The sequence below is a fragment of the Procambarus clarkii genome, chromosome 77 (assembly GCF_040958095.1).
Source record: "Procambarus clarkii isolate CNS0578487 chromosome 77, FALCON_Pclarkii_2.0, whole genome shotgun sequence".
Taxonomy (NCBI): Eukaryota; Metazoa; Arthropoda; class Malacostraca; order Decapoda; family Cambaridae; genus Procambarus; species Procambarus clarkii.
In genome coordinates, this window is record NC_091226.1 from 20,370,621 (window position 1) to 20,386,697 (window position 16,077).

At 46.5% G+C, this 16,077-nt stretch overlaps 1 protein-coding gene across 3 annotated transcripts in view; it reads right to left on the reverse strand.

Annotated features, from left to right (window-relative positions):
- The window catches only part of mei-41 (meiotic 41), a 641,172-nt gene that overhangs the window by 215,600 nt on the left and 409,495 nt on the right, over positions 1-16,077 (reverse strand). For all 3 annotated transcript variants that reach the window (XM_045729178.2, XM_045729176.2, XM_045729177.2), the window contains one exon: positions 10,646-10,793. In XM_045729178.2, coding sequence (XP_045585134.2) covers positions 10,646-10,793 — 148 coding nt within the window. The remainder of the gene's footprint in view (positions 1-10,645; positions 10,794-16,077) is intronic.

The window sequence follows — 16,077 nt, forward strand, 5'->3', positions numbered from 1 at the left end:
TGGGGTGCTGATCCTGCGAGAGAGACCCATTTGGTTGTGCAGTCTGTGAAGCTGGGATCATGCACCCCTGCCTGTTGAACTAGGTGCTCAGGTAGGATTTCCTTCACCAAGTTGTCAGACCCCACTGAAGAGGACAGGAACGCTATTACAGCAATTTGTGTTGCTGTGCGCACGCCAAGGCCCCCGAGTCTGACAGGAAGGGAGGCCTGTTTCCACTGTGAGTCGCTGAGGGAAAGATTGAGGGCTTTTTCTAGTGTTGATTTCAGCAAGCTGTCATACTCTTCTAATTTAATATTGTTGAAAGATGGCGAACATCTTAGAAAGTAGGTCAGCTTGGGGAGGGACAAGCATCTGGTGATGAGGTAAAGTGCATCATGAGCATCGATGTCTTCAATCCTCTCGTTCATCCTCTTCAGGTCAGTGATCTTCTTACCGAGGACCCCGTCGATGGCATTCCTTCCAAGAGGAGCACCTAGGAGTGAGCTGTCCTCAGGGTTGGTTGTATGAATGTCAGGCAAAACAACCTTTATTTGCTCTATTATGTGCTGGTTGGTGGAGGTTATTTCGCACTTGGAAGGGTTCAGGGTGAGGCCTAGGCTTGCTCCTTGCTCCTAGATTATTCTTATGTCGTCCGAGAGTGAGGCTGGGGAGCCGGCTAGAGTACCATCATCCAAAAACCAAATGTTGAGCTCACTGGACAGGTTATCAGTGACTTCCTTGATAACTAGGCAGAACAGAAAAGGAGCAAGGGGGTCACCTTGTTGGACACCTTCTTGTGATTCAATTTCATGTTCCCCAAAAAGCAGAGTTAGATTCTTGCTGTAGCATGAGTTTACAAACGGGTAGAGGGAAGGAAAAAGGCGATGAACTGCACTGAGTACTGCATCCCTTCTAACCAGATTGAAAGCATTTTTGAAGTCCAGCTTTATCAGGGCTTTTTCATTCGTAATGTTGGCAATGTAGGCTCTAGCTGCATGAGCCGCTGCCTCACACCCTTGGGGAATGCCAAACCCAAGCTGTTTTGGCTTCAGCATGTCAGCTGCTGCCTGACTAACTGCTCTAGCAGCAGCCTTAGCGACGAGACGCCGGAGTGAATTGCCCACAGCTATCGGTCTGATTCCTCCATCTTTTTTCCTCAGGGCACAGAGGGTAGCACCAAAAAAGAGAGGCCGTATGGTCTCTGGTATGTTGCCAGCTAGACATGTGTTGGCAAATCTAGTTAGTTCCACCAGGAGGCCCTGTGCAATGTCTCCCAGTGCAGGGTTGAGCATTTGTTTGATGTGGTTGGGTCGTAGTCCTGTGAACCCACCTGCTGATCCTGGTGGGAAGGATAAAGCTGCTTTGTGCACCATGGATTCGAGCACACACAGGGGTTCTGCTCTGGTGACACCGACTAGGGGGACACTGTCGTCACGAGGAGCTCTGGGTGGGTGTTTTTCCCTCAGGGCTTGTGCTGTATTGGCATCCCTGGTGGCAACTGTGTCTTCACTGGTGATGACTCTGCTCGCCCCTATTGTGTTGCCTTCTTCTATTTTCTTGCTGACTGTTGCTCTGATTTTGGATGCCTCGGTTCTGCTGTTGATACCTTTTCTGCGGAGGGTGTTTTTGGCACGGGTGGGGAGGGGTGGGGTGCCTGGGGTGGGGTGTGTGTATATATATATATATATTATATATATATATATATATATATATATATATATATATATATATATATATATATATATATATATATATATATATATATATATATATATATATATATGTCGTACCTAGTAGCCAGAACGCACTTCTCAGCCTACTATGCAAGGCCCAATTTGCCTAATAAGCCAAGTTTTCATGAATTAATTGTTTTTCGACTACCTAACCTACCTAACCTAACCTAACTTTTTCGGCTACCTAACCAAACCTAACCTATAAAGATAGGTTAGGTTAGGTTAGGTAGGGTTGGTTAGGTTCGGTCATATATCTACGTTAATTTTAACTCCAATAAAAAAAAATTGACCTCATACATAATGAAATGGGTAGCTTTATCATTTCATAAGAAAAAAATTAGAAAAATATATTAATTCAGGAAAACTTGGCTTATAAGGCAAATCGGGCCATGAATAGTAGGCCAAAAAGTGAGTTCTGGCTACTAGGTACGACATATATATATATATATATATATATATATATATATATATATATATATATATATATATATATATATATATATATATATATATATATATATATATATACATATGCTTGCTTGCTGCATGCTTGCTGCGTCCTCGGTTCCTGTCCAGAAGCGGAGGAGCTTCAAGAGATCCATAACCTTTAGGCATTTGTCTTGTATGTTTTGTAACCTTTAAATACACAATAAAGGAAAAAAAAAAAAAGGGAAGGGGGTGGTAGGAGAAAAGCACACAGAAACTGTATTGGAGGGGACCCACATTCCCTCCAATGCGTTATGTGTGGTTTCCTCCGAGGCTATGGGTCCCCCTTCTTCCAGCCAGAGGTGGTACTCCCTTCCCTATTAATTTAAAAAAAAATAATATATACATATATATATATATATATAGATATATATAGATATATATAGATATATATATATATATATATATATATATATATATATATATATATATATATATATATATATATATATATATATATATATATATATATATATATGTCGTACCTAGTAGCCAGAACTCACTTTTTGGTCTACTATTCAAGGCCCGATTTGCCTAATAAGCCAAGTTTTCCTGAATTAATATATTTTTTCTAATTTTTTTCTTATGAAATGATAAAGCTACCCATTTCATTATGTATGAGGTCATTTTTTTTTTTATTGGAGTTAAAATTAACGTAGATATATGACCGAACCTAACCAACCCTACCTAACCTAACCTACCCTATCTTTATAGGATAGGTTTGGTTAGGTAGCCAAAAAAGTTAGGTTAGGTTAGGTTAGGTTAGGTTAGGTAGGTTAGGTAGTCGAAAAACAATTATTTCATGAAAACTTGGCTTATTAGGCAAATCGGGCCTTGCATAGTAGGCTGAGAAGTGCGTTCTGGCTATTAGGTACGACATATATATATATATATATATATATATATATATATATATATATATATATATATATATATATATATATATATATATATATATATATATATATATTTGACACCATGTATACATTTGAGGCAAAATGTGTGCTATATGCAATTTTAGGATTTAGGCTTATAATATATATATATATATACATATATTATTATGAATAAATATGTGGGTATCTGTATATCTATACTCGTATATCCATACATACTTATATTTTCAAAGTTATACATAATAGGCAGTACCTTCGACACACAAATACAACCCGCTAGCATGAAAATACCGGCGTTGAATGTAATGAAACATCATTTTCTGCGTGAGACTCGGAGGCTCCCCAAAGCTATCTGGGCTGATACGGAGTACAGGGGTACCTCGGTTTAAGAGTTTAATCCGTTCCTGGAGACGGCTCGTAACCCGAAAACTCGTAAACCGAAGCTAATTTCTCCATGAGAAATAATGGGAAATGAATTAATCCGTTCCTGACTACCCAAAAACCTCACTTCAAACTAAATTTTATACCTAATTCATCAAAATCTACACTACAAAACTATGTTCAAGGTATTACTTACCCTTGTTGATGACTGCTGTTGGCATATGAAAGATGGTGAGGAGGGGGGAGGAGGAGAGGTGTTACTGTTTGGAAGTGGAGTCCCCTTCCATTATAATATCAGGCAGTGAGGACCTCTCTGGGGTGCATTCTCTGGCATGTTTTGCCTGCATACCACTAGGTCCTGGTTGTGGCTCACTGCTCGATTTTCTCACAACAAATCTCTCCATGGAAGATTTTTTTCCCCTTCTTCGCAAGATGTCTCTGTAGTGAGGCATCACATTGTCATTGAAAAGATTAATGCAATGGCTTACTACAGCTTTCTCTAGGTGAGTCTTTTCAATAAAAGTTTGCATCTCTTCCTACATCTGACACACCTTCTTAATTGGTTGTGGAAGGGACATTCGCTGCTACCTCATCCTCCTCCACTGGAGAAACATCCTCAGCTGTGTCTTCTTGCTGTTCCTTTTGAAGGGCTTGGAGTTCTTCGGTGGTCAGTTCTTCGTTGTGTTCTTCCACCAACTCCACCACATCATTACCATCCAATTCCAAGCCCATTTGCCGACCCAGAGTAACAATTTCCTCAACAATAGGTGCATCATTTACAAGCTCAAACCCTCAAAGTCTAGTTCTGTTACACATTCAGGCCACAATTTTCTCCAGCCAGAGATCAGGGTTCTTTGAGTCACTTCTTGCCAGGCTTTGTCAACGAATTTTAACCTTTAAAGTGCGCATCACGTCATATGACGTGTTGGAGTACTACGTAAGATTTAAACGGCCCGCGGATACACAGGGTTCACCACACCATCATGGCTCTTGTAAACAGACGCCATTTTAAAAAAAAAATAGTGGGGCAAACTCCCGGATGTTATTGGCCTCAGTATTGAGTGGGCAACCAAGCCTGACGCACGCAGCATGAGCTAACAGCACTGCTGTTCAGCTTGTGACCACAGCATCGCCTAAAAATGCCAAAATATACTTGTTCATGCTATTATGTAGCGATGATATTAGTACAGAAGACCCCTGACTGTGATAAAACTGACCAGGGTTCTGATAATAGCAGGATTATGGTGATACTTAGCGCTGTGCAGACCTGTACAGCCATGGAGGGAGGAGTAATGCTGCGGGAGGGAGGATGGTGGCGATGTCTTCTGACTGTGTGTGGCCACCTTTTATTGACTGCACTCACCATAACAGCTTAGTGGTTTGCTATGGTGAACACAAATGTAGATACTTATATATAACGTGTGTATAGAGGGTATAAACAGCAAGAGAAGGTTTGGAGCCGCCATTTTGGTGAGGGCGGTGGCGTCGTTTGCACGACGCAACCGTGCAGACGACGGTGTTGTTTACTGGTTACCATGATGGTCTTTAGGCACCATACCAGTTTATTTGTACAAGTATGGTGAATAAAACAGGTAGATATTTATATATAATGTGTGTATATAGCGTAATAACACCACAGTTTTGTTGGAGGAGAAATATTAGTGCGTCTGGCCTTGAGGGCGGCAGCCATCAGCTGACTGTGTGAGGTCCTACGTCTTTGTGCCTTTACTCACCATACAAGCTTAAATGTACAGCTATGGTGAACAAAACATGTAAATACTTATATATAACGTCTGTATATAAGATATATAGCGTAATAACACCACACAGTATTGTTGGAGGAGAAATATTAGTGAGTCTGGCCTTAAGGGCGGCAGCCATCAGCTGACTGTGTGAGGTCCTACGTCTTTGTGCCTTTACTCACCATACAAGCTTAGATGCACAGTTATGGTGAACAAAACATGTAGATACCTATATATAACGTCTGTATATAGTGAATTATAGCAAAAACAGTATTGTGGGAGGAGAATGTGGGTGAGTCAGATGACTTGAGGGCGGGCGGGAGTGGCTGGCTGGTACACAGCCGTCACTCCTCGTTACTTTTTGACTCATAATAGCTACTTAGTGGTTCGTTATAGTGAACAAAACATGCAGATACTTATATATAAAACCTGTGCTTATAGTGTAATAACCGACAAAGTATTTGTTCACTGATTGATGAACATAATTGAATCAACAATATGCACACCATATTTTTGAGTACAGCAATGATTCACTCATTTTATTATATAAATATATCAAACTACACACTATTGAATAATATTACAGCAAAAAACCAGCGTTGAATGTAATGAAACGCCATTTTCTGGGTGAGCCCCGGAGGCTCCCTGGAGCTTATCGGGCTAATGTATGTTATGTTAGACCGGGACATTAGCTAAGGAGTTCAGACCTACCAGGGACCAGCGTCAGAACCTGGCCCCTTCAGAGAGGTTTCAGGGAGCAATGGCCCTGGAAAACCCCATATGGTTGGGGTTTTCCTTATCTGCCATCGACCGGGGTTAGGCACCCAGAAAGGTAGGCGTAACAAAACAAACCCCACATGGTAAGAAACTACAACAAAAACCGAACAGAGAGGTAGAAAACTCCCTACAATCCCAAGGAAACAAGCAAACAAGCAAACATCACACTTTACTGCCGCGCCGATCGTCCGCGCAGCCCTCCCCGCCCCGGGAGGGGAAGGGGGGAACCCCGGACCTACAGCGCCGGCTGCCAAGCTCCAGTTCGGAAGCTAAGCTTCAACCAACGCGAAAAAACCGCCGACCGGTGGGAGGGAGGGTTTCCAGGGAGCCCCCGGGGCTCACCCAGAAAATGGTGTTTCATTACATTCAACACTGGTTTTCTGAGGGGAGCCCCTACGGCTCCCTGGAGCTTCATACCCAAAGAGAAGGAAAAGAAAGGGCTAACCCGGGAGGCGGCCGCCACAAACTCTGCAACGCAAAGCCAAGACAACCAGTCGCAAACCTGCGACCCAAGGCAACAAGAACGCCCAAGAACAGACGCACATATGGATGGGCGGCCTAAAACCTGTGCGACCCACAAATCCCTGCGCCCGAAATGAGCCCGAGACGTCACCAACACAGCAGCAAAAGCCGCAAACGTCTGAACAGCACTGGCGCAAAGACAGACCGCAGGCTGGAAGAATTAAAACTCTGCGGACGACCTGGGAGACCCGAGCCCTGAAAACAGGGAACGAAGGAACCGGATCAACCACAGCGCATCCCCAGACACGGTACGCCGGCAACAGCAAAAAGCACAACCAGACAACACAGGACGCACCCCCCGGCCAAACCAATCAAGTACCAATACCCCAAGAACCCCACCACCAACCGTGCTAGCCCCAGAAAAACTGGAGAGGAACGTGCCAAGAAGTGACCTGGAGGTGCAGGGCCACCATCCATGCACCCGGCCCTAACAGAATCCGAACAAGAAACAACAGTCCTCCGAGGAGGGCAGAGGATCCAGGGCGCAGACTGAAGAAGTCCAGAAGAACTGCAGACGGGAAAAGCCCACGAAGAGGAAATGACGAAGCGCAGGGGAAGAAGCTCACCCCGCCAGCTCTGAACCCCCCAAGGGGGAGAAGCCGTCCTCCGACGCCAGCAGAGGCCGGAAGACAACCCAAAGCGCCCACCAACAGCGGGACCAAGCGAGAGGCAACAGAGCAAGCTGCTTCCCCAGCGCCCAGTCAACAGAGAAGGGAACAGAACCCCTTCCGAAAGAAAAAGTACACTACCTAAGTCATGAGGAAAGACTACGGGAATTAAACCACACTTTGCTGGAAGATGAAGTGAGGGGAGACCTGATCACCACATTCAAGATACCCAAGGGAATCGACAGGGTTGATAAGGACAGGCTATGTAACACAAGGGGCACACGCACTAGGGGACACAGGTGGAAACTGAGTACCCAAAAGAGCCACAGATAGATTTTTTTTTTTTTTAAGTGTCAGAATGGTAACAGGAAAGCACTAGGAAGTAATGTGGGGACTCCACACACAAGTAACGAGGCTGACCCCATACAATGTCACATGGAGACATGACAGAGCCCAAGAGGCCAAGGAACCTATACACCTGTTGATAGACGGTTGAGAGGCGGGACCAAAGAGCCAGAGCTCAACCCCCGCAAGCACAACTAGGTGAGGACATATATTGTAAAAGTACAAGTCGCCGACTAGTGGGCAGAGAGCACTACGCCGGCCAGGCAAAGAAGGCACAAAACTGCATCAAAAGGCCCACCTCGACAGCAAAACCGCAAAGTCCCAGCACAACCACAACATGTGCCAAGACCCAAAAAGATCAGTCTGCAAGCCAGGAAGACCCCGGAACCCCAAAAGGCAGAACCGGGTCACACGAGGAAACAAAGTCCCCTGAACCCACAAAAGGGGGCCCCAAGAGGAAGAAACCTCCAGAACGAAACCAAGGAACCCAAAGGAACCCAGAATCGAACCAGGGGGAGCCCAAACCACCACATTTGCCGGCGGAGAAAACCACTGAAAGGCAAAGCACAGCCCCCAGCAGAACCCCCTGGGAAAACGGTCCCAACAGACCGAAAACCGAAGGACAAGGTGTGGGAGCAAGCATACCTGCCAGGGGCACTGAGCCTAAACCCATAGGCTCAGACCCAAAATCAATACCCAAACGTTCCCAGAGGAACAGGCAACGGCAAGAAAACACCAGAAAAACAAAGAAACGAAAACAGGAGAACAAAAACCCTGAAAAAAAATTGAAAACTCACCCGAGACGCTCGCTCGCACACCCAGACGCATGTAAACAAACCGCAACGCCGCCCTGGTGGCCACGCCGGGAAACAGGCAGACGAAAATGGCCGCCAGCAGGGGCTGTGACTGACGCTAAATACACAAAAACACGCCAGCAAATGTGGGAAGCTAGCAGACTGGATGGGCGAAAAACGTCGCCCAACAGCAGAAAAACCCCGGCAGGGGCAAAACCGCCCCAGAACTGCTAGCAGGCAACCCCCACAGCCCCTTGAACCAACAACAGAGGCCCCGGGGCAGAGCCGTCCTCCAAGCCCTCCGCCCTTAAAGAAAAGCAAGAGTCCATGGGAAAGGCAACAAGAAAGGGCCGCTGGTAAGACCCAGAAGCCTTGGCAGGAGGCACAGGCTCAAACCTCCGTCCCCAACCCGAACGGGGCAGCCCCCGAAAACCGCCCGAGTCTCTGCCGCAACTAAACCCCGCCCCGACCCCGAAACCCGTAGACGGTCCGGAGCCGGGAACATGGAGAGAAAGGGGCGAGCAGCACCTAACCAAACGGGGCGGCCACGGGGCATTCGAGTGGGAAACCAACCTAGCATGCTGCAGCAACCTAACCTAGCTTGCAACACGGATGCCGCCTGTACTCTGAACAGTAATAACATCAGGAGAGTACTGGAGAACAAGCAGAGAATCTCTCGCAAGACTCCTTGTCAAGGTGTCAGTGACCCAACAGGCAGCATGATGGAGGTAAAAATGGCGACTGTCACCTGGAGACAAGGGAACAGCAACCAACGATCCCGTACAAGACGGGTTGGAACCCGGAAGACACATTCAATGGTACCCCGAGCCCAGACAGGGGTTTCCAGGGCCCGTAGGGTAATAACTACGGGAAGCCCGGGCAAGGTGTTGCTAACCGGTTAAGAAACCCAAACATAACAAGAGGGTAGATTATAGCACTGAAAACCCCTGAGACGTGTACAATCACGGGGGCCTAGCAGAGGGCCGCCAAACACCACCAGTGGAGCTATAACCACCTTAGGCAGACCCCCACCAGGCATGAAAAATTAAAAACAAAAGAAAAACCCGCAAAAGTACACCGTCTCCAGAGGCAACAGAAACCGGCCGCTGCTTAGGTGGCAGGCTGCGCAACACCTTGACGCCCTAACCAGCACAATACCAATCCCTACCCAGGGCCAAACAAGGGCCCCAAGCCCCAGCTGGCCCCAAGGGCGAGGCAAATGCCGAGCAGCAAGAACCTCTCCGGGAATGGTTCCCGAACGCCCCAGGGAAGATAACCCTGTTACGCAAGGGCAGTACTCACAGGGCGCTTAGGGAAGTCAGCCACTAAGCACATGCAGCCCCGGCACTGATGAAGTACTCCTGGCCACCGCACAACACAACACACGGCAGTGAACGCCACACAAGGCAAACACCGCCTAGGAAACTGAGGGCAGAGAAGCGTCAATCCCAGTTGACATTAGCGAACGAACTGGAGCTTGGCAGCCGGCGCGGTAGGTCCGGGGCTCCCCCTCCCCCTCCCGGGGCGGGGAGGGCTGCGCGGACGATCGGCGCGGCAGTAAAGTGTGATGTTTGCTTGTTTGCTTGTTTCCTTGGGATTGTAGGGAGTTTTCTACCTCTCTGCTCGGTTTTTGTTGTAGTTTCTTACCATGTGGGGTTTGTTTTGTTACGCCTACCTTTCTGGGTGCCTAACCCCGGTCGATGGCAGATAAGGAAAACCCCCAACCATATGGGGTTTTCCAGGGCCATTGCTCCCTGAAACCTCTCTGAAGGGGCCAGGTTCTGGCGCTGGTCCCTGCTAGGTCTGAACTCCTTAGCTAATGTCCCGGTCTAACATAACATACATTAGCCCGATAAGCTCCAGGGAGCCGTAGGGGCTCCCCACAGAAAAACTATGAAAAATCAGTCAGAGACATTGAAATAATTAGGTAATTATCTCTTTGTGGCAACTCCGGCCTGACAGCTGGCGAGCAACAGACCGTCTGGGACGCATGCTGAGTCAGCGCCTGTTTTTTGCCAGACTTCCCCGCCCTATAGTGGGCAATATATGCCACTTACGATTTTTTATTATTTTTCCCGTGATCAGTGAACACAAATTAACAGGTTAGGAAGAAAAAATATATATTTTTTTTTTTTTCAAAATTACATGCGCCTGTGGAGAAGAAAGGATATTATACCCCTAGCATGTGTTAAGGGTGAAGGAACAGTTGGCACCATTACATGCTGTCACTTCAACAATTTAAATGTCTTGTAAGACCTAATGTATAACAATACTGTACATATAAAACTCTGAATTCAAGGAAAACTAAATCTAATGATGAAACAGTAGAATATATATAAGTTTTACTATATTTCTTAACAACCAAAATATAAAATTCTTCACCTGTTGGTTAACAGTCCATGAGTAATGTTGAAGACTGAATGAGGCTGATCTAAACTTAAATAGCACTCCAACAATCGTTTGTAGACATCCTCAGTTCCCCGAGATACACACAGACGCTCATAACATCCTAGAGCATCCTGCAAGCGACCTGGAAAAATGGGTAAATATAAATCCCTCTGTAAAATTATTCTTAATTTAAATGTTATATTTATTACGTGACAGACACAATTTTCCTGGAGGAGCCCTTTGTGGCTCCCTGAAGCTTTCTAGCTAAGATTTCTCCCATATATTAGTTTAGATCAGTTGCTGAGTACTAATTGCCTAATTGGGGATCAGTGCCAGAACTTGGCTGCCTCAGAGAGGCACAGAGCAAGTCACTTTGCTGACTTGTGACTTTACCAAGTGACACTGACAAGAAAGCATCTAAAAAGTCAATGCACCAATACAGACCACTGCTGGGTTCAAAAGAACTGAAGGCTCATAAATTACCAAATGCCTCAAGCCTCAACTGAAGCCTCAAAAATCCCCTAATGCCAGCATTGCACCAATTTTTATAGCCAACATTTTCTCAGTGGGCAGGACAAAATAAAAAGTACCATAAAACTTTTCCCTGATCAAGGAAGAAGAACCAGCATTGAATGTAATGAAATGCCAGATTCTGGGTGAGCCCTGGACGCTACCTGAAGCCATTACACCGATCAAGTGTGATGCTACTAAGTGTCATCAGTTGCAGACTTCTAATGGCCTACCGGGGACCCCGAGTCAGAATCTGGCCACCTCTAGAGAGGCGCAGGGAATGATGGCATATGAACACTCTACATTTAAAGTTTTATCATCTTTGCCACCTTCCAAGGAAAGGCACCCAGAAAGATAGGCAAATCATAATAGATTACTGCATGATTAAATACGAGATTGAAGCTCCAAAATTACCAAAAGAACTCCCCCTCAATGAAAATAGAAAACGGAAATTTAGTGAAACTAGCCCCACGCTAGTTTGACCCACCTGGAGGGGAGGAGGAAGCCGGCCCAGGTCAACTGGGCCAACCACCATTCAGTTCAATAATGATAAAACATGCCAACTACCTGGGACGAGGAAGGGTATCAGGGAGCCTCCAGGTTTCACCCAGATAGTGGCGTTTTATTACATTCAATGCTGGTTTTCTGAGGGGCTCCCTGTCAGCTCCCTGAAACTAACTACCTCTCAGAGGACAAAAAGGGGCACTCACCAGAAAGGTGGCATTACCACAGGCATCAAGTTGAAGGCAAGACCAACAGCTGCGACACACGACCCAAAGCTACACAAAGTGGCATAGGACCAGGAGCTTTAACCCTTAAACTGCCCAATGCATATATAGCTGGGGTGAGTAACCACCGCAGAAGTGCACACGACAGCTATGTATGGTTGAGAGTACATGCAAGATTTAAAAGTCCCACGGCTATACAGGGTTCACATCAGCTCCCTCAGGGTTCTTGTAAACAGACGCCATTTAAAAAAAAAATCAGGCAACATTCCCGGATGTGAGAGCCTCAGTACTGAGTGAGCAACCAAGGCTGGTGTACGCAGCATGAACTAACAGCACTGCTGTTCAGCTTGTGACCACAGTATCGCCTAAAAATGTTAAAATATATATGTAACTGCTATTATTTAGTGATGATGGTATTACAGAAGGATCCCTGACTGTGATAAGAAACCAGCATTGAATGTAATGAAACACCATTTTCTAGGTGAGACCCGGAGGTTCCCCAGAGCTATCCAGGCAGATATGCATATTATTGGTCTTTGGCATCAGTGTGAATGGGGTTCTAGGCCTACCAGGGACCACGAGCCAAAACCTGGCCCCACTCAGAGAGGCATGGGAAGCAATACCTTATATAATTGCACATGTGATTTGGAGCATTCAATGTTTGCCATCAACCGGGCCAGGTACCCAGAAAGGTAAACACCTCAAAACAAACCCTTATTCTGGCTAAAACAACAAAAGAAGACTAACGAGTGGACAGAACTCCCCAATTGAAAACAAGCAAATGAGCATAACATCACATGAGCTATGCTGCATGTCTGCGCAGCTCCCCCCTCCCCTGGGAGTGGGAAGGGGGAGCCCCAGACCCACCGCACCGGCGATTCACCCTACAATTCGAGGCTGGATGTCAAAACACAGGAAAAAAACGTAGACCGAGGGAAGGGAGGGTTACCGGGAAGTCTCAGAGTCTCACCCAGAAAATGGCTTTTCATTACATTCAACACTGGTTTTCTGGGGGGAGCCCCTTTGGCTCCCCAAAGCTAACTACCCAAAGCCAGGGACAAAAGAGGGACAAACCCGAGAGGAGGAAACAACATGCCCAAACCCGAAAGCAAAACAACTGGCAACACCAGACGACCTGGGAGACGTGAACCCTGAAACAGGGACGAAGGGAACCCCAGGCCAACCCAAAGAGCGTCCAGGGCCACAGAGGCCGTGGCACAAAGGCAACCGCAGAGCCAGAACCGGACACAAGATGCACCCCCAGCCAACCAACCAAGCATCAACCACCCCAGGGACCCCACCAGAAAACAGCAATCCTAACATCGCCAGAAAAGAAGAGACGGACGCAAACGAACGAACCGATCACCAGAACCCAAAGGAGCAGAACCACTGAGAAACAAACCTGAACCGAAGGGGCTACAACAAACCGAGGGGGAGAGAGAAAAAGAGCCCCCCCTGTACAAGACCAGGATGGCTCAGGCGGCGAGGGGCTGGCCTGAAATGAAACAACGCCCAAGACAGCCCGCGAAACGGTGCAGAAACATCAAAACCGAAAGCAATCCGTAACAGCTCCACCAGCACAGCACAAGACAAGGCGACAGTATGCAGCAAGATGACGGTCCCGAATTCCCATGAGAGAAGGACAAGACCACTTCAACCAAAAGCGCAGTATACCGTGCATTAAATAAAAGGAAAACGATAAAAGGTTCTACAAATATAAAATTAGATGAAGCTGTATATACATGGTTTAACCAGGAGCGCTCTGTGGGATATGCCACTTGGGGGCGACGCCATTAAGACTGCAGCAGATAAATTTGCACAAAAGATGAACATTCCAGATTTTTGAGCAAATGAAGGATGGTTGCAAAGGTTTAAAAATAGGCCTAATATTAACAACAGGAAAGTTTGTGGAGAATCATCAAGTGCAGATATGGATTCTATCGAGCCATTTAAAAGTAAATTAAATGATTACATAAAAACAAATAATCTAAGGCGTTTTCAGGTAAACAATGCCGATGAAACAGGCTTTAATTGGAAACGATTGCAGAACGACACTTTGGCATCTAGTCTAGATGAGTGTTCCTGGCCGTAAGATAACCAAAGAAAAAGTTTCTGCCATGCTGTGTATGAATGCAGACGCAAGTCATAGAACGAAGTCCGCCATTGTAGGGAAGTCAAAAAACACACGGGCTTTGAAAAATTTAATGAACAAGCTACCTGTGGTCTACTACAATGCTAAAACAGCCTGGTTTACTGGAGACATTTTTTGTAGACTGGTTCAAAAATCATTTTTGCAAAGAAGTAAGATTTTCAAATAAACAAGTGGGGACCGAACGTGTGAGGCAGAATAATGTCAAGGCATTACTTTTGGTTGACAATGCCCCAGCTCATGTAGGGCTTGACATATTAACGCTATATGATGGACGCATCAAAAGTATAGCCTAGCCTCCAAATACCACCTCTCTGATCCAGCCAATGAATATGGGTGTTATATATATGCAATGAAAGGCTCTACAAACGAGCAATGAATAAAGAAATCATGATGGTATTTGAGTTAGATGACGACAAGAGACAAGGAACCAATTCGGAAGGTCAAGCAACAGTGGAATGTTACGAAAAACCAGCGTTGAATGTAATGAAATGTCATTTTCTGAGTGAGACCTGGAGACTCCCCAGAGCTATACCGGGCTGATGTGTATATATTAGACCGGAGCAGCAATCAATCAAAGGAGTTCTTAGCCTACCAGGGACCAGAGCCAGAACCTGGCCCCCTCAAGATAGGCAAAAGGAGCAATGGTCTGAAGACACCCCCGTGTAATTGGAAGCGGTCTTTGTCTGCCATCTACCAGGTCAGGCACCCCAGAAAGGTAGGAATTCCAAAACAAGCTACTGCTGGTCAAAAATTGCAAACCGAAAGCTGAACTAGCAAACAGAACTCCCCAATCAAAAACAGGGAAACAAACATGACGTCACTGTAACCACAGCGCATCCCTCTGTGCAACCCACCTCTTCCCGGGAGGGAAACAGGGGGTTCCAGATGCTGGTTTTCTGTGGAGAGCCTCTTCGGCTCCCCGGAGTTACCTAACCAAAGATAAGAAGAAAGGGACTCAACCGGGAGGCGGTTGTCACTCGCTCCTCAACTCAAAGTCGAGACAACTGGCCGCAACCTGCAACCCAAAACTATATACGCCAGAGAGAACTAGGAACATTAAGAAGGTAACGTGCAGCCAGGACCCTGTTCGACCTCCAAAAGCCCCATGCCCGAAGATAGGCCAGGACATTACCCAAACAGCAGCCGAACGCCAAACTTAACAACGGTGTGGGCACGGGGATAGACTGCAGGCTGGCTGGACCGAATAATCCTGTGGGCAACCTGGGAGACTCGTGCCCTGGAATAGGGAAGAAGGGAAACTGGGTCAACCCAAAGCGCATCCTCTGCCACAGAGGCCATGGGGCGCAAATATCGGCAAAAAGCTACAGACACAAAACATGATGCACCCCAGGCCGAACCAACCAAGCATCAACAACACGAAGACCCCTTCAGAAAGCAGCAGACTCATTCTTCGTCAGAAAAGAAGGAGACAGCTGGAAGAAAAGAAAAGACCACCAGGACCGAAAGAGCAGAAATCCCTTCACCGGAGGTGAGCATGAAACTCTCAGACACGACCCTCCAAGGCCAATGCCAACAAGAAAAGAGCCGTAGAAAAACAGTCCTAAATTGAGGGGGCCACCACAAACCGAGAAGAAGGAAGAAGAGAGCACCCGGTGCAACGACCAGGACAGCTCAGGCGGCGCATGAGCAGGCTGGAGATGAAAACAATGTCCGAGAAAACTTGCGGAATGGAGCAGAAGTGACATCCACTCTAAGAGAAAGTTGCAGCGGTTCCGCCACCACCGCCCAAAACGAGGTGACAGTATCTGGCATTAGATGACGGTTTTGAAACAACTAAGAGAGAAAGGACAAAACAACCCTACCAGGATTCGAAGACAACCTACGAAGAGACAAAGTGCCGAAATGACCGCCAGGAAATTTCAAACTGCCGTCGAGATGAAACTCGCAGGTGAGACACCAACTAAGCCACCTGATCACTATATAAGTGGTGAAAGTGGCGATAAACCTGCATCAAAGAGACCAGATGCGAAAAGCAGAGAAGATCGAACCAGCCACGTACCGGAATGGACCGATCT